Source organism: Abramis brama (assembly GCF_963993115.1).
Source record: "Abramis brama genome assembly, chromosome: 14".
Taxonomy (NCBI): domain Eukaryota; kingdom Metazoa; phylum Chordata; class Actinopteri; order Cypriniformes; family Leuciscidae; genus Abramis; species Abramis brama.
Window position 1 is genome coordinate 19,616,017 of NC_139976.1, and position 19,249 is coordinate 19,635,265.

Sequence of the window (19,249 nt, forward strand, 5' to 3'; positions counted from 1 at the left end):
CCTCCATTTACTGACAGTGGAAATAAATGAGTATCATACAACAAGCTGACCCCCAAACATTCATCTGGAACATTCTCTTCATCCCCATTCACCTTGCTTGTTTAGTACTGCTTTCCTCATCTGAGCATTTTTTAAAGGATATCATGATGTGAAATCCAACATAAAGGGACAGTAATGCTTTAAGCATATTCAGTTAACATTTCTCTCTTAAGCATAAGAACTGAAACCCAAATGATGTATGCTTTTAGGCATTTTTTTAATAAACAGCATTTTTTTTGGCCATATTTTGTCCAATTACCACAGGAAATCAAAAGCTAAATTAAAAAAGAAATTTTTTTTTTTAAACATTGTGAGGTACATAAAATATTTACAAACATGCTCAGTGTTAATAAAACAAATATGAATTGTTCAACAACATTTAAGTATTAAACAAACAAAATATTACAATTTGAAGAAAAAAGAAAAAGCAAACTAACTGAAATTACACTTGGCCATCAAATTGTGTGTTTATCATCTCTTGGCAGTTCTTGTTCTGAGTTTTCTCTTGATTATGAGATGATCGCTCTCTTTATCATCTTCATTGCTTCCAGTGACCTGTTAAATTATTTCATGAATTTAATACACATTCACCTGGCAGCATTTCTGCAGTTTTAATGTTTTTACAAATAAATTTAATAATGTACCTCCATCCCAGAACAAACACATCTCAAATAAAATAATCTGATTTCTTTTACTCAAACTGAACATTCAACAAAGCCTTAGAACTTACTGCTTTAAATACTCAAAAGTTTAAAATAATCAAGCTCAAAGTTAAACTCATGGAAGAATAATATTTAATTATAAATATAAATATGAATGAAATTAAAAATAGAATGTGGCACAATGGAGGTTTTTTAAAAGTATAACGTTAACGCAGTAATGTTTCAATATAGTGTGAAACTTTTCACCAAGTATTGTTTACATATCTTTTTTAATGTTTAATAAATCTAGTATATTAACACTGGAAAGCTTTAAAACAATTGACTATCAACCTTTTTTGTCTCTTGGGGGCTTAAATCAAATGTTACATAGTTGTCGTAACATTGCGACATTACCGCTAACATAAGGCATGCTTCTCATTCATGACTACATGCATTTGATTTACTTGTCCATGACTTACGCAAAAGAAACATTACTTACAGGATAAGAGGGGATGTCCAGCGGGGAGGAAACCTGAGTCTTGAAGAGCTTTCGTTTGGATCTCTTGGGTTTGTTGTATTCAGAAACATTTGGCAGTTCAGGAGACTTAACATTCACCATGCTCATGATCTTCTTGGCTGAGGAGGAAGTTAAAGGTTTGGTCATGCTGAGATATAGTATGAAACACTTTTGGCAGAGAGCTCCAATCAATACCATTGACTGTGTGTAAAATTAAGAGCCAGAGCTGACCTTTGCTTCCAAAGAGGGTTGGAGAGCTCTGGATGAAGTCACCAATCTTTTGGAGGGCTCCATCTTTTTTACATTTCAGGCTGGCAGGAGTGTCTTTCTGCTTTAACTGACTCACCTTTTTTCCTTGCACTGTGGGAGTCTGTTAAGAAGCAAAAAAATATTATAAAATAAACATTACAGGGACAGATGTAAGATGGCACAGGTATACGTATTAATAGATCAGAATAGAAAAATCACCTCAACGGACTGCATGTTATTATCCCAGTTTTTCACCTTTAGCCGTCGGTTTTTCAGATTTTCTGACTCCACCGAGTTCTAGAACAACAACAAACGCATACAATACAAGTTATATGGCTTTGTGTTGCATTATATGTAAAGATGTTAAAGTTACTGTGTTAGCGCCTGTGATTAATTTAATTTGATTCATAATGCACAGATCCGATCTTTTAACCATATCCGATTTTTTAGACCGACTGTTTACATTCACTTTAGACACGACTGGCATCCGATATCTGTTCCCGCCCAAAAATGATTGTCGGTGATCGCTTTACTGCGCACATGGTAGACCCTCTGGTTTTGAATGGCCGTGCAATTAAAATTATTTATATAACTCATGTCGGGTGGCCATGATTATTTGCCAACATGGACAAGATAACAGCTGTCATGGATGTTTTGCAGTGCAAAAAGCAGGAAACAGGAAAATAACAGTAAATTTCATTTATTTTATCTACAGGTCGTTAGATATAGAAATCTGAAGTGAAAAAGTAGCACTGTAAGATAAAAAACTTGTGTAAAGAAAAATGTTTCGCCCCATTTCTCCAACTCCTGAATGTTTACGTGTGCGTGCAATTTCTTTCCCTTAATAAGTTTACACCTCAATAAAAAAGCTGCGAGCAAGTGCATACAGCCACATCTGCTTCATAATACAACATTTAAAAGCTTTCTTTGTGGGCAAACGTGTCACCCTTGCCTTATGGTGGCTTGGAATTCAAAGAGGAATCGGATGTACGTGTTTAGACGTAGGTCAGATGTCCAGATATCTGATTTAAAACCACATTTGGAAGTGGCTCAGATCGGATGCAAAAAAATAATAATCAGATCTCGTGCAGATTTTTGTGTTTACACGTGTGCAACAAATTCCGATCTGTGTCAGATGAGAGTAAAAAAAAAAAAAGGATTTATTGTGCCAGTGTAAATGCAGCCATAGATCAATTTATAATGTGATTAATGCCATTCAATTTGAAAAGGATGTGATATCTAAAAATAGACTGGAACCTTCAGAGTTTATCGCAACAGTAGCTGCAACACAAATACCCTCTTCACAGCTAATTTATTTACAAATCCATCTCTTTAACAAAAGTTAACTCATTTGCATTCTTTTTATTGTGAAACGTTGGATTGAATCATCAATGAATTACTAAAAATCATTACAAAAAAATGTAATCAGTTAATAGGTCGAATTATACGCTTTATGAAATATAAATGAATATATAATTAGGAAATTATTGCAGGACTAGTTAAAGGCTCTAACCAGTGAATTTCCATGATTTTTTCATGATATTTTTTGTGATGAAAATCATTTTATAGAGATCGCACTCACAAAAGCTACATTTTATCCTAAGAAATACTTTGGAACTGAGCATAACTAAAAATGTATATACTATAGAAATTTCCATGACTTTTCCTGTTAAATGTCTTGAAATTCCCTGACATTTCCAAGTTTTCCTGGACCGTCGGAACCTAGATTGTTTAGGAAATCACAACAAAGGGTTTAAAAATGGTATTTGTATACCTGCATGTCTGGGCTCTTTCTCTTTCTGGCTGTACGTCGGAGTTTGATTGTGACAGACTCTTCTTCTCCCGGTTTCCTGACATTCATTCGGTCAGGTTTAAGAGGTGTATAGCTGATTTCTAGCTCAGGTTTGGGGAAGCGTTCATCTCTGAGACTCTTCGTGGAAAGGACAGAGGAGTCTAGTACTGCAACCTGCTTTGAGTGATGCCAACACATTATGCACAGTAACCAATTTTCATACAGACCAGAACTATTCCCATCTTTACATGCGCAAATAATTCTTATCAGCTGCATGCATTTTGCATTAATATCATTCTACTGACCTCTTGTGTTGGACTAAATAAATCGCCTTCATTCTTTGTCTTCACATTTGAAGTCTGTTTGGGTCTGTCAATTTTCTGGGTAGCAGATTTAAGAGAAGCAGCAAAATCCCCCTTTTCCTTTTGTAATTTTACAATGGTATCTTGCTTTTCAGCCAGCTGAAGCTTTAACATTTCCTGTAATCAGTATGCAGGAAAGTGAGGAAGAGAAAAATATGTTTTAATATTATACTATAGCACTACCACAAAATATTGTTGCTGATACAAAGTATTTTAAAAGTATTCTAAAAATCCCACATCTTAACTAGTGGTAGGCTGTTATACTGGTCAGAATGATCAATGAGGCAGTATTTGGTCATTCCTCAGTGTCATTTCCAAAATCAGAGTAGTGCAATTTTACAAATTTTTGGTGAATTTGAGCAAATGTTGTTGAGTTAATTAATTATTGTACCAGCCAACCTTCTCTCTAGATAGTGTTATCGCCCATTAAAAAAAAACATTGTAGTTGACATTGATCTTGCTAAAGTAAAGAGAAAATAAAGAGTTGATCATTTCCAAAAGTACTAGTCATCCATCAAACAACTAGTTGAATTGAGTAGTTTATCTAGATTTTTTCCTTGTGTGTGTATATATATATATATATATATATATATATATATATATATATATATATATATACAGTGAGGAAAATAAGTATTTGAACACCCTGCTATTTTGCAAGTTCTCCCACTTAGAAATCATGGAGGGGTCTGAAATTGTCATCGTAGGTGCATGTCCACTGTGAGAGACATAATCTAAAAAAGAAAATCCAGAAATCACAATGTATGATTTTTTAACTATTTATTTGTATGATACAGCTGCAAATAAGTATTTGAACACCTGAGAAAATCAATGTTAATATTTGGTACAGTAGCCTTTGTTTGCAATTACAGAGGTCAAACGTTTCCTGTAGTTTTTCACCAGGTTTGCACACACTGCAGGAGGGATTTTGGCCCACTCCTCCACACAGATCTTCTCTAGATCAGTCAGGTTTCTGGGCTGTCGCTGAGAAACACGGAGTTTGAGCTCCCTCCAAAGATTCTCTATTGGGTTTAGGTCTGGAGACTGGGTAGGCCACGCCAGAACCTTGATATGCTTCTTACAGAGCCACTCCTTGGTTATCCTGGCTGTGTGCTTCGGGTCATTGTCATGTTGGAAGACCCAGCCTCGACCCATCTTCAATGCTCTAACTGAGGGAAGGAGGTTGTTCCCCAAAATCTTGCAATACATGGCCCCGGTCATCCTCTCCTTAATACAGTGCAGTCGCCCTGTCCCATGTGCAGAAAAACATCCCCAAAGCATGATGCTACCACCCCCATGCTTCACAGTAGGGATGGTGTTCTTGGGATGGTACTCATCATTCTTCTTCCTCCAAACACGTTTAGTGGAATTATGACCAAAAAGTTCTATTTTGGTCTCATCTGACCACATGACTTTCTCCCATGACTCCTCTGGATCATCCAAATGGTCATTGGCAAACTTAAGACAGGCCTTGACATGTGCTGGTTTAAGCAGGGGAACCTTCCGTGCCATGCATGATTTCAAACCATGACGTCTTAGTGTATTACCAACGGTAACCTTGGAAACGGTGGTCCCAGCTCTTTTCAGGTCATTGACCAGCTCCTCCCGTGTAGTTCTGGGCTGATTTCTCACCTTTCTTAGGATCATTGAGACCCCACGAGGTGAGATCTTGCATGGAGCCCCAGTCCGAGGGAGATTGACAGTCATGTTTAGCTTCTTCCATTTTCTAATGATTGCTCCAACAGTGGATTTTTTTCACCAAGCTGCTTGGCAATTTCCCCGTAGCCCTTTCCAGCCTTGTGGAGGTGTACAATTTTGTCTCTAGTGTCTTTGGACAGCTCTTTGGTCTTGGCCATGTTAGTAGTTGGATTCTTACTGATTGTATGGGGTGGACAGGTGTCTTTATGCAGCTAACGACCTCAAACAGGTGCATCTAATTTAGGATAATAAATGGAGTGGAGGTGGACATTTTAAAGGCAGACTAACAGGTCTTTGAGGGTCAGAATTCTAGCTGATAGACAGGTGTTCAAATACTTATTTGCAGCTGTATCATACAAATAAATAGTTAAAAAATCATATATTGTGATTTCTGGATTTTTTTTTTTTTAGATTATGTCTCTCACAGTGGACATGCACCTACGATGACAATTTCAGACCCCTCCATGATTTCCAAGTGGGAGAACTTGCAAAATAGCAGGGTGTTCAAATACTTATTTTCCTCACTGTATATGTGTGTGTGTGTGTGTGTGTGTGTGTGTATATGCATATATATATATATATATATATATATATATATATATATATATATATATATATATATATATACACACACACACACACACACACAAGTATTGCACAGTAATATGCCCTTGAAGAAGATGCATCATCAAAAGAATGCTATTTAACAATAGTACACAACTTAATTTCATAAGATGATCATGTCCCCTGTTTATTTATACAGGGCTTAGGTAAGACTGATTAGTGAATTAGTCGTTTAAAAAAAAAAAAGAAAAAAAAGAAAAAATAGTTTTGCACGTTCCATTTTTCTGCTGTGCCATTACTGTCCTGCTAGAGTCTTGTCATTCCTCCTGTTGGCAGGTCACTCGAATCACAGAAGTGATATTAACTCAGAAACCTGCTGTGTAAATAAATTACTATTCTGAGCTAAATCCTGCCCTCAAGCCTGTGAAAAAGAAAATAACGAAGCAGAGTGAGAGAAATGGAAATGTTGATCCTATTACCAGCTCCAGCTGCAGCCTGTCCTGTTGGTCGCTTTCTAGTTGCCTTGTTGCCTGGGCCGCTCTCTCCTCTTCCCCCATGGCTGCTCCATCCTGCCCATTTCCCTGCTTATCATCAGCCTGCTCCTCATTAAGCTGCTGAAACATCAAAAGAAATCATTCTACTGCTGGCAAAACCCAGTTGTGGAAAAGTCAGAGAGATTAAAGACTTCCAGGTTCTTACCTTTGTGCTTTCTGCAGGTCTGCAGGCTCTCCGTTCCTCTTGCTGGGGTTTATCAGAGAGACCAACATTTGGTTTCTGATACATTTCCTGCAGTTTAGCACGATCTGAGAAGAACAAAGAGATGTTTGTGGTGTTGTTTCATTTTTGTTAACCTTTTTTTATATAGCGCTCTGAAAACAGAGTTCTTTTCGTCTGTACAGCAGCTCTAAAATAAAATAGTGTCTTTGTTCAGCTTAAGTCAGTTCAGTGTTGATTCAGTTCTGTTGTAAAGATCATCAATTATTAAATTAGTTAACTGTATCTATAAAGCAGTGATGTCATTGTCTAGCTCAGTTCAGTTCTCATCCTATAGTCAGTGCAGTCAAATCAATAATATTGTTGAATATTAAGAATATTCCCAACTAAGTAAGCCAGAAGTGACAGTGGCAAGGAACCCAGACTCCACCAGGTGCAGAGTAAAAGTCGGAGTGTCGTGGTTTTCACTCGCTCCGAGCGCTCCATCACGAGTATAATTCATGCCAACGGCCCATAATTTAACTGCATTTTTGCAAGAATTCACACGTTAAACACATTTACCTTGCATGATACAGATGGATCACTCAAATTAGAAAGAATGTGGAGGTTATGATGGACATGAGCGGGAGGTTGTAGTTCAAGGAATTTGTTTGTCCCTTCTAAATGGGCTACTGAATATGATCGGGTGAAAGCACATTTTAAAAAGGTAGCACTTATTCACACACACAATCGCTCTCTCACTAATGCATTCAAACAAATGTAATCTTACAGTGTTACTTTATCTGTATCTGATTTTGGAATGAGCAGAAATCTATAAGAAATGTAGTGACCCGTAGATAAAATAACTGACGACAACATACTGTTATTTTCATCTTTCCAAACTAAATTTGCAAATTATGTTTTTTGATGCTGATAACAATGTAATAAGCTTGGCATGTCGTAGGAAAAATGTTTGCACAACAGTGTTCCAATAAACCACGTTGAAACTATTATTCTAGTATTGTTTATTTATTTGATTTTTTTCATTTAATAGGCCTATATATTATGAACAGAACTTTTGCGAGATTTCAAAGCATACTTAAATACCTCAGGGAGCGAAGACGGAGCAGTGTTTCTGATATCAGTTAGTGAGGAGTGGAGCGGGGAGCGGTAAATGGTGAACCCCGAGTTGAGTGATTATTAAATGCTTTGAGCGCGGAGGGAACATTGCTGCCACTCAACTCCGCTCACATACTCTGATCAGGTGACAGAATAATGAAAAAAAAAAAAAACCTTGGGAGAAAAAAGGCTCAGTTGGGGTGCCAGTTCTCTTCTGGCCAACGAACGAACACAGTGTGATTATGATTCAGACTGCATCACAGTTACAGGTGAGACGTAGTTAAAGTGTAACTGAAGTAGTGTTACCAAACCAGAATTTCAGTACAAGACACCAATACCAGGGAATTTTTACAATTCTCAATACCAATTACAATCCAGTCTTCAATGTCACATTTTTGCTTCAGAAAATCATTCTAATATGCTGATTTAGAGCTAAAGAAACATTTCTTACTATTATTCTTTTCATTATCAAGTTGTACTGCTTAAGATTTATTTGACACAATTATTTTCAGGATTCTATGATGAGAAAATAGAAAATTAAAAAGTAAATATTTCTGATTAATAATTAATATAAACATGTTTGATTATTATAATTATATATGAATACAGCCAATACTGAAAATTAAAAAGTCAATATTGCTGATTAATATTAACAGATTTGATTATTATAAATGAATTCTGCAAATACTGAAGAAAGACTGCTATTTTTTTAATTCGTTTTTTTCGTTTTAAAATAACAGTAATTTTGAAATACCTACACTGAATCTTACTGACTTCTCACAGTGTGTTGACTAGAAGAGATTTATAGGAATTACAATTAGAACAGACTCAGTCACCTTCAGTTATGGATTCAATCTCATTCAGCCTGGCCTCCAGCAATTCCTCCTCATCTGTCTGTGTGCACTCTTTATTTGAGTTAACACATGTCTCCTCAATCAGCTTCTGTTCAGCCAAAAGATCTGGAAGTAAAATCAATCTTATTAAGGACAAAACATAAGCCAATTTTGTAACACCAAATAGTATTGTGGAAAAAATGGTATAAATGAAAAGACACATAGGTTACCATGGCAGGTTGTTTTGAAAGGCTGTATGTTTTCTTCTTCTATTGCATGGTTTGACTGCACCTGTGAGTGAAAGGAAGTGGAATAATCCAGCATCTAAGACCTGATAGCATCACAAACTGAACAAAGCTGAGGGAAAGGGCAGCACTCACAGTCTGCAGTGGATCAATAGTTTGCTCTGTGCAGCTCAAACTGTGTCCAGCCTGATCCCTCATCTCCTCCGCTTCACATAGTTTCTGCAGAAACATTTTGTTTTCTTCACTCAAGATTAAAATCTGTGGGAATAAAAAAGCACTGTTTAAAAAAGCACACTAGCAATGGACAAAAGGAACACTAACAATGGACAAAAGTGTTTTACAAACCTGTTTCTCTAACTGTTCCTTCTGCAAGTTAGCCTTACATAACTGATCACTGACATTAGATCGCTCCCTCTCCACCTGCTGCAAATTGCAACTCATGGTCTTGATTTTATTAAGTCCATCGGTCACAAGTTCTCTCGACCTGTGAAAAGACCAAAAGGTCATTCAGACCAGCTGTTGTTCCTTAAACCATTTTTTCTCATTTCCATGCTTTAGCAATTAGAAATAAATAGTTGAAAAGAAAGAGTAGTCATGCAAGATCTAGAGCATATCAAACAAGACACTCAACAGAATTGAGGACCTATTTTTTTGTTATCAGAATGTTTGGATAAGACTTACTTCAAAAGATCTTTAGCTTTAGTCTCTAGTTCTGCATCTTTATGAGACAGATCTTTCTCCATCGCAGCTAATCTCCTCTTGGCCTCATCTCTTGCCATAGTTATCTCATTCTCTACAATTGCTCTCACTATGTTCAGAACATCCTCATGTTGGTTCAGTTTGCTCAGCATTTGCATGAGTTTGTCCTGCAGAGTTTTCCAGCAATCATCTCTGAAGTCTTGCTCTTGGTCTTCCATCCTCCCCTGCTGATGTTTCAGAGTGGTCAGCTCTTTCAGCAGCTCAGAGTTGCTTCTTATTTGGGCCATAACCAACTTTTGAGCTTCATATCGGCTCAGTAGGCTCTGATATTCCTGTGCCTGGGCATCTCGTTCATATTTAAGCTGATTGCAGAGCTCTTCCAGCTGGCACACGTTCACTTTAGTCTGACTGACCTCCTGCTCCAGATCATTGATCTGTCTGCTGTTCTCCTGAGATAATTCCACCATCCTCATGCATTCATCTTCTTTTTTGTCATGTGAGAGTTGGAGGGCACTGAGTTCCTGACGCAAATTACCTGCCTCCGTCATTAAGGATTCAATGGTTTTAGACTGACTGCAAGACTCTGCTTGATGTTCCTTAATCAGAGCTCTGGCTGTGTCAAGTGTTTCTGAAAGGTCACTGGCCATATTTGTCTGAGCGCTCAATTCCATCTGGAGAGTTTTGAGCTTTGAGCTCATCTCATTGGCTGACTGCTGAAGTACATGTAACGCATTGGCAAGAGCCTTGTTCTCATTTGTGACTTTGCTGACCTCTGCTCTCTCCATCGCCACAGTGGCTTCATGTGCATGAGTCAGCTCTGCCATTCTATCAGTGAGATCACACACTGTTTTTTCAAGTGAACAGTTTTCAAGTTTAAGTTCATTCAGCCAGTCATCTTTCATTTTCAGTTCTTGCAGATGTTGAGTTTCATGACTTGTCATTTTCTCCCCTCTAGGGTCAGAGTCTTCATTCAGCAAACACTTGCAATTGTTTCTAAAATGTAGAATTTCTTCTTTGATGCTGTTAATTAAGGCCCTCTGTACATGTGAAAACAAAAGAAAAATCATGGGTCATTACAGTTCAAATATATAACTTAATGTATTTTATATATATGACCTGATAAAAGTTAAAGGAAAGCTATTACTTTTCCTTAGAACACAACGGAAGAATTTTAGAATTTTCAAACAACTATTTTAAATACACTGATATGGCGCTTTTCCACTGCATGGTACGGTACGGCTCGGTACGGCACGCTTTGGCGCTTTTCCACTGCATGGTACGGTACGGCTCGGTTCGGTACGGCTCACTTATGGTGCATTTCCACTGCATGGTACGGTACGGTACGGCTCGCTTTAAATGGTACCACCTCTGTTGAGGTTCCAAGCATACCGTACCGATACTAAAATGTGACGTGAAAACACTGCAGATCACTGATTGGTCAGACAGAATCATCACTACCAGCGTCATTGTATTTACGACACGAGACACTAAACCCGCTAGATTTAAATAGCCAGTAGACAACAGCCAACGCTGTAGCACCTGTTTTAAAAGTATTTGCTTTAAAAAAAAGTTCAAAAAAGTTCAAAAAAAGAAATGGCTGAATCGTGGTCAGTGGACGAGGTGCAGACGTTCCTCTCGTTGGTTGCCGAGGAGTGGATGGGGAAACACGGAATGAAAAATTCGCATTTAATATGATGATGTCATGGCAGTAGAGACAGCAACTATAACGATCAGTCCCCACCCACTTTGAAGCGGTACTAACTGCAGTGGAAAAGCAACCAAGCTAAAGCGAACCGAACCGTGCCGTACCGAGTCGAGTCGTACCACGCAGTGGAAAAGCGAAGCGAGCCAAACCGTTCCGTGCCGAGTCGAGTCGAACCGTACCGAGCCATACCATGCAGTGGAAAAGCGCCAATAGTTTACAGTGACCATGTCTGTAAAACTTAGTAAGGTTATGGGGTCAGTAAGATTTTTTTCTTTAGAAATATATAATTTTTTTTTTTTTTCCAGCAAGGATTTAAAATAAAGGAAGTGTAAAATACATTTACATCTTTAGTAGCTGTCTCCACATTTTGGTCCAAAGTGGTCTGTAATACAGAGACCATGTCATCTTTCTCCTGGCAGATTGACATGAGTTCCTGACATCTCACTTTCTGGTTTTCGTAATTCTAAAAGAGACAAACAAAAATATTATCACACAGCAGAAGCCATTTAAATCATTCATTTACAATAACCTCAGATATTTAAAAGAAAACTTTAGTTCATATTACCCTATTTGCTTGGAGAAGCTGATCATTTGATTCTTGTGCCTGAACACACATTGCTTCAAATTCTAAAAAAAGAGAAATATAATTAGACTTATGTCATAAAATATTGAGTTTTCCCCTTTAAGGCAAATTAATACACCTTTAGTTTTAAGACTGAGAAGTTGTTGGCTTTTGAGAAGCTCCTCTTTCATCTCCTCCAGCTGTGTCCTCAGACGACTGACTGTTCCAGGTGATTCAGGGACATTCGTCAGGCACATGTGTACTGCTTCTGCATCTCCCTTTATCTTAGCTAGATCACCTCGCATAACTTCGATCAGGCTGTCCAAAAGCTCAATCTTAGCCTCCTAGAATGTTGAGAAGGAAAACATTATATTTTCAAATGCATATCTGTTTTTAGTCTTTTCTTTCATAAACAGATATATTGTGTTGAAATGTGTGCCTTGATACAGGTATCATAGAATTCCCCACTTTTCATTTGTCTTATCCTATAAAATGTGTCTAGATCTAAATCCTACTATTAGCTATTATACCCACTACATTAGATCCATCTGGTTTGAATATCATGGGTTACAAGGAAGCTTAAGAAAGTTCAGTCCCCGAACTAAATGATAGAGGCAAACAACAGAAATAACAGCTATAAACACAGGTCATTGTTTGCCGATTATTTGGGTACCAAAAATCTTTGCGGAACATTTCAGCTTTTCCACGCAGCAGCTCACATTGTGCCCTCCGCTATTTTTCAGATGTATCAAACTATTGTATATAAATGGCTTTCGGACCAGGTAGTTCTAGGAACGTAGTTCTAGGAACTAGCCACCAGGATTTTTTTAAAATGTTTAAAGGTCCCGTATTATGCCCCTTTTCACAAGATGTAAAATAAGTCTCTGAAGTTTCAGCTCAAAATACCCAACAGATCATTTTTTACAGCATGTTTAAATTGTCATTTTTTGGGGCACAGAAAAACGCGCTGTTTTAGTGTGTGCCCTTTAAATGCAAATAAGCTGCTGCTGGACGACCCAGGGGGCGGAGCTTCATGAGCTTGTGCTCAGTCAGTCAGGACAATTTCATCTCACGGAATGATGATAATATCAGAAATTCTCAGTAACGGTGTTCATTTCGAGTCGGACAATAATGCCTACAGAGTCAGAGTGCTGTATAGAGATGAAACGGGTATTGAGAATGAGGACATACTCATAGGTAGCTTGCGGTCACGTGACGAATTGAGCCCGTCCACCATTTTGGGAGGATACGCTATCGGTTGCCAGGGGCAACAGTGCAAGAGCAATACAGAGACGGAGCAGAAAGACGGCTCGAGGAATTATAATAGAAATTACGAGAAAATTAAGAAGAAATGGAGATGAATGCGGCAAAAGAAAAGGGTCCTTACAGGGAGAAACTTACTACCAATGCCAAACTTTTTTTTTTTTTTTTTTTTTACTTTTAAAATTTAAAATACGAAAAAACTGTAACACATGGTTGCTACGGTTTCCACGACAATCGTGTGAGACACTGGAGCAGTTTTTTTACACATCAGTGTTTTCCAGGCATTCTAAAATAGTGCGACAACATCCTCTACTACCAATACAAACAATGAACGGCGCTGGCGGGTATCCTCCCAAAATGGCGGAAAGGGGAGGATGACGCGGTCTCTGAGGGCGGGGCGCTGTGTCGTGACGACATCTCCTCATTCTCAATAGTTTAGTAGTTTAATTACGGTTATTATAACGTATTTGTCATCTGCTTGTATGTATCCATTATTTATTAATAGCCTACAAGTCTGCTGTCTGAATGATGATCAAACATATACTGATGAGTTTAATAAAGTTTATTGTACATCACACAAAAGATGAAGCGTCAGTTTTACTTCAGAAAATCACTGTAAGAGCTGAGTAAACACAGTAAGTTATAAGAAGTGCGCAAGTACATAAACGAATTTCGGTAGAGTTGAGGGAGCATTCCTGTGGGCGGAGGTTAGTCAAAAAACGGTTCTACTGACGTCATTAAAGAAGGAAGTAGAGGGATGTAGTCCAAACGGGCCGTTCGATGTAGGCGACTTCTGTTAAATAAAATATCTCGCTTGGCATTGAACTTTGAGCTTTATAATTTTACAGATATTATTTATGCTCTAACAGCAACATTACACACTAACTAAAGTTTGAAACATGGGATCACGAAGAACGGGACCTTTAAAATGTTTTATAAACATAACTAAACTGAATTTTATTAGGTTTAGTGACAACATGTTACAATGTTTACATGGTACAATTTCTGGTAAGCTACGTTTTTTATTACTGCTTGACACAAATTTCACTATTTCAATTCAATTCTTGTGATTTGATTTAATATTGACTCATTTGGATAAATATTAGGTACACAAGATAGGTGTTCATTTTTCTTAAGAAAAATAAAATAAAAATCTCACCTAATGCTGTAAATATAATGCGTTTTTTATTATAATAACTTTATTTAATGATATAAGTTAAAATGTAATAAATATGTAATATAGTACACATATTTAGCTAAATAATCTCTATAGCTCTTTTTTTCTAGCCAGCTAACGTGCTATAGCCTAAATTATGTTCATTAAATGGCTTTCCTGAGGTAAATGTGACATAATTGTTCTCCAGCTGTTTCATTGACCCCTTTCCGCGATTGAAAAACACTGATTGATCGATATTATGTATGAGGAATATACATTTCGGTAAGTTGTACTGTATTTTTCAATATTGTTCATTCGTGTTTATTTACTATTAGCTAGTAGAGATGATCGGTTCACGTGCCGCTCGGGATCTGTCATGTCACATTTACAAGCGGCAAAATGGCAGGCCTAAGTAACCTGCTCTGTCTAGTCTGTCGGTGTCCGTGTCCTCTTTGCTTCGCGATTTTTCTGGGCGTGAGAAAATGGATGTGTGGCGTGAGAGCGTGTGCAAAGTGTCAATTGCGTGAGTCTCACAGTGAATGCGTGAGAGTTGGCAGCTCTGGAACTGTTATACATAGAAAGTAGACAGTATATGAAAAGGTATTAGTGTATGTCATGTGGTTGATGTCCAGTGTTGCTAGCGGAGCAGAAATACATAAACATGTTTGGCTTGGTCCCCTAAAAGTTGCACTGGATTTTCTCCTTAGCGTAAAGGTTAAAAGGCTCATCTATCACTGTTTTACATGTTTGTGGAGTCAATATATAGGCTATAATCTGTGCGTTTACACTTTTTTTTTTTCTAAATGGCGGGTGCTGGTATTTGCGTGCATTCGGCCAATCAACGTACACTAAAGTCACTGGTAGTTCCTATAGTGCTAGTTTAGACCATACTCTGAAGTAGGAGCTAAAATAGTTCCTCCAAAAGGAGTTCCTAAATCGTTTCTAGTTCCTGCGATGTGAACATGCCAAAACCCGGGTACTTTCGTTGTTGTCAGTTAGGAAGATCGCGTGGGTGTTTGAATCGAGACTGCAATCTTTTAACGATTAATCATGCAGCTCTACAGAAAATGCACACTGACTAATAACAGTGGATGTTAATGGCACTTGTCCTTAATCTTTTATATTATTACAACCATCTGCATTCACCTTTGCTGCATTCTCGTCAGTGCTAACAGCGTCCATTTCCTCAACTGTTCTGTTCACCAGATTCTTCAGTATCTCCATCCTCCTTTCTGCTCTTTCCTCAACTATTTCTTTCTCTCTTTGGAGACGTTCACTGAAACATTGAAAAATAGCAACATAAATTAGTGCATTTTCAATAAAATCAAAGAGAATTTCACTAAAAATGAATTGCACTCATTGACAGTTCTGTGCTCTCTTATAGTGCACTAAAAGAATTATGCAAATAAAAGAATGGCGTAAACACGGCCAAAAAATCTCTGCAGGCTCAATCTGAATGCTACATCTGTGAAAATACATCATCAGTTCACCACTATGATCTGTAAAACAGTGTTTGACTTACTTGTAGTCTTTTTCCATATTAGAAAACAGCTCCATAAACTCTGTGGTGACTTCTTCACGAATACGAGATTCCATAGTTAATTTTTCAGACTCCTCTTTGGACAACTTCTCTTTGAGCTCTTTAATTGTCACCTGAAGCTGAGGCGAATATATCACATTAGTCAATAGTCATTCATAGTGTTTAAAATAACACTGAAAACTATAAACATGTATTGATGAAAACTGAAAAGACACCTTGAATACCTCACACAGCTCTTGACTTTGTGCAGTCTCTAGCACAGTGTTGTCCTCCATGCTCTCATCGCCACTCTCCACATCTTCCTCACCAATATCTTCATCATCTTCATCCTCTTGCACATCCTCTAGACTCATCTCCCAGCCCATGAGTGAACTTCTCCTGGTCCAATCCTTTTTGTCTGCGTTATTGATTATCATGGACACATCTCTGGCAGATCTCTTGAGCACAACGCTAGGAGCTGGTTTAGGGTTGAGGACCACTACCTAAAAGGGAACAAAGTCAAAGTTCAAAATAAATAAATAACAAAGAATCAAAAAATGCCTTTAATCAGTGCTTCTGATAATCTGAAGCTGTCAGTGTAAAAAAGAATAATGGGTCCTTGCAGACCTTCTGAGCCACCGCTGAGAACTTGAGGACATTCAGGGTTTCATCGTACATCGAGGCACTCTGGTTTATGTTGATGAGCATGCAGACTTTTCCACGGCCACAGAAAAAACCCTGCAAATAATGTGTGAGCTTGCTCTCTCTGAAGGGGACATGCTGATGAAACCTGCACAAAAAGACATAAGTTCAGGTTCAAAGAAATTTCCATCTAATGCAGCCCATTAAACAAATTAATTGTTTTGAAAGTGGACGTTATCTCACTTGGATTGTGTTTGGTTGAGCCTCAGAGCGTTGATGCATTTTCCAAGAGTTAACAAGGAAGTGTTGATGTTTCCAGCTTCTTTTAAGCGGTCACCTCGGTTCTGAGTCTTTGCACATCGCTCAGATCCAGCCAAATCACATAATGACAATCTTTAAAGACAAATCAATTAATGAATAAATCACTGATTCTATGTTAAAGTAACAGTGGTGTGATTAAGGTCACCTACTCGCTTATTGCCTGAATTCGGGGAACACCCACATCTTCAACCCGCAAGATTCGAATGGAAAATATACTGTGGCTATGGAAAAAATTTATATTTAAATTTTTGGTCACTTTAAAAAGTAATAACATGATAATGAGAGTTAAAAATTAATGCTAGTGGTTTAAAATGAAATACCTTCTGCTTGAGATGTTGTTGAGCTTGGTGGATGAGAAACTTTGATTTTTTCTTCCAATTTTCATAACTTTTAATGCTTCGTCTGCACTGTTAACTTGAAACCATTTTAGATCTAGGAAAAAATATTTAGACAAAACGTATATGTCAAAATGTCCAGCCATAAAGATAATATCCTGGTAAATAACCTATATTTAATTATTGAAAAAATATTGAAATGTAAATATTTATTTTATTATTATTTCAATGATTCACTATTACATTTGCTACACAGACAAGTGAACTTTTAGTCTTCTAAATTATTCGGTTACCTTTTACAAAAGCGTTGCCTTTAACATCTTGGGCTAGTCGCAAAACGCTCCTTCGGTGAGAGCCGTTTGAAACAAGATCAAGCAGATCATGGATGCTTTCATTGTAGATTTCACAAAAGGAGACCCACACTGAGAATTTAACATGAGAGGTCTCATCCAAACAGACACTGTCCCCATTTGTCTCACTAGAAGTGGAGCCTGGAAGAAGAAATCAATGTAAAGTGCAAGCTCACATTTACTGACAAAATGCTAAAAAACTGTTTCAAAGGCAGAGAGAAAGTCATTAAACAATTATTAATGCTTACTTTCAAAAGATGAACAACTAGAGCTGGACATGCTGGACAGAGTTTTCTGGGAGTCATTCTGATAAACATCAAGAAACAGCCATGATGTGAGTATTAGTAATGTACTTCTCTGTACTAAAAAATGTTATGTTAAAAAATGTACTTATATATAAACAAAAAAAATTACATCTTTAAATCGACGAAGAAGGTTTCTCTTATTTGTAGCATCCTCATCCTGCTGCTCTTTAGTGAGCCTTGTAAAGTCGACACATCTGAGAGGTTTGATGTTATTTTGAGAATAAATTCTACCTTCTATGCTGTTAAAGATAACATTCAATGACCTGGGCAGAATTCCACCATCTGATTCAGGGCCTATAACATACAAGTAGCAAAATAGACATTCAAATGTATTAATAGACAGCTAAACATATATAAAAAACATCTCATACAAAACCCTTACCAAGAAAAGTGAATGTCTTCCCAGCATTGGTAACTCCATATGTAAAGATCAAGGAATTCCCTCCCTCCAAGACTTCTTTCACAAGGTTTTTAGTTGTTCCATCAAATATCTGTCTTTGAGTTGTTTCTGGACCGTACACCTAAAATATGAATTAAACACTGTTACATCAGAAAACACTTAACATTTTTCGAAACCTGTTCACAATAAATGATCATGCTAGAGGAGACTGTGGCCGATCATACCTGAGAGAACTGAAATCGTTGTGCCAGATTTGGGCCGAATCTCTCACTGTGTCTGGCTGTCAGAGATGCTCTAGGTGCTTTCAGAATCACAGTATCTGGAGGCTCAATTGAAATGCATTCCTATTTGTAGAGATTACAATTATAACAAATTACATTAAACGATAGTTCATGAAATAATGAAAATTCTGTCACCATTTACTCATCTTCATGTTGTTCCAAACCCAGATACATAGCCTACAATAAAATTGAATAGTAGCCTAACTGAGGCTTTAATTCAACCTTACATTTTTTTGAAGATGGTTATATTGGAACAACATGTGGGTTGTGGTGACAGAATTTCTCAGAAATATTATAAAATAGTCAAATATTTGTTAAAAATATTCAGGCACCTGTGATTCTCCTTCTGCTCTCTCTGAGGAAGTGAATGGACGTACACGGAGATAGACCTGTAAATTCTCTTTTTCCAGCAATACTGAGTCCTATGGAAATAGAAACAAGCAAAATTAAAGAATAGTTACAGCCTTAAAATCAGATTCGAAGGCTTTAAACGTGAGTTCTGTCTGGTAATAATAAATACCCTTGATAATTTGGAGAACTCGGCGAAGAGATCTTTCCGGAGGTCTTCAACCGTTATAGATCCAACATTCTCAGGCTTGTGATTTAAACACGATTCCATCATCTTGAAAAAGCCTATCAAAATGTTTGACGTTTAGCTAAACATGTTGTTATTATATGATAATGATTACATTAATTAAGTGGCTACAAGCAAAATTAAAACAATAATGAGGTATCGGCCATTGAACGTGTTAAAATGAGCTCTTAACTAAGATGTTATCCTATTAAACTTAGAACCAATTTTGAATGACATGTAAGAATATAAAAGTATTACCTATGTGTTTTCATTCTCGCTAATTTCACTTACTTGTTATTATTTTCTTTTGTTTATCCCGTTTACATTGCTAACATGCTTGCTTCTTTCCTGCCGTCGCGGTTCTCTGTTCAAATCGGACCAATCG

General features: G+C 37.3%; 1 protein-coding gene across 4 annotated transcripts; it reads right to left on the reverse strand.

Moving 5' to 3' along the window:
• Positions 1 to 237: 237 nt before the first annotated feature.
• kif20bb (kinesin family member 20Bb) lies at positions 238 to 19,239 on the reverse strand. Of its 4 annotated transcripts, none has more exons than XM_084135837.1 (31): positions 19,156 to 19,239; positions 18,811 to 18,923; positions 18,623 to 18,712; positions 18,234 to 18,353; positions 17,992 to 18,130; positions 17,719 to 17,903; positions 17,553 to 17,610; positions 17,248 to 17,445; positions 16,940 to 17,051; positions 16,769 to 16,840; positions 16,542 to 16,691; positions 16,284 to 16,446; positions 15,902 to 16,159; positions 15,660 to 15,796; positions 15,284 to 15,413; positions 11,858 to 12,062; positions 11,722 to 11,783; positions 11,500 to 11,619; positions 9,434 to 10,488; positions 9,098 to 9,236; positions 8,888 to 9,010; positions 8,738 to 8,798; positions 8,511 to 8,633; positions 6,562 to 6,665; positions 6,342 to 6,473; positions 3,544 to 3,717; positions 3,221 to 3,412; positions 1,666 to 1,743; positions 1,429 to 1,567; positions 1,180 to 1,316; positions 238 to 594 (listed from the first exon to the last, which is right to left on the reverse strand). In XM_084135837.1, exons 2-31 carry the CDS (start codon positions 18,910 to 18,912, stop codon positions 511 to 513), a joined length of 4,842 nt encoding a protein of 1,613 aa, XP_083991963.1. In that variant the 5' UTR covers positions 18,913 to 18,923; positions 19,156 to 19,239; the 3' UTR covers positions 238 to 510. The 4 variants fall into 4 exon arrangements, with proteins under 4 accessions (XP_083991963.1, XP_083991961.1, XP_083991962.1 ...); XM_084135835.1 differs by having other exon boundaries at positions 3,221 to 3,415; XM_084135836.1 differs by having other exon boundaries at positions 6,342 to 6,476.
• Positions 19,240 to 19,249: the final 10 nt, after the last annotated feature.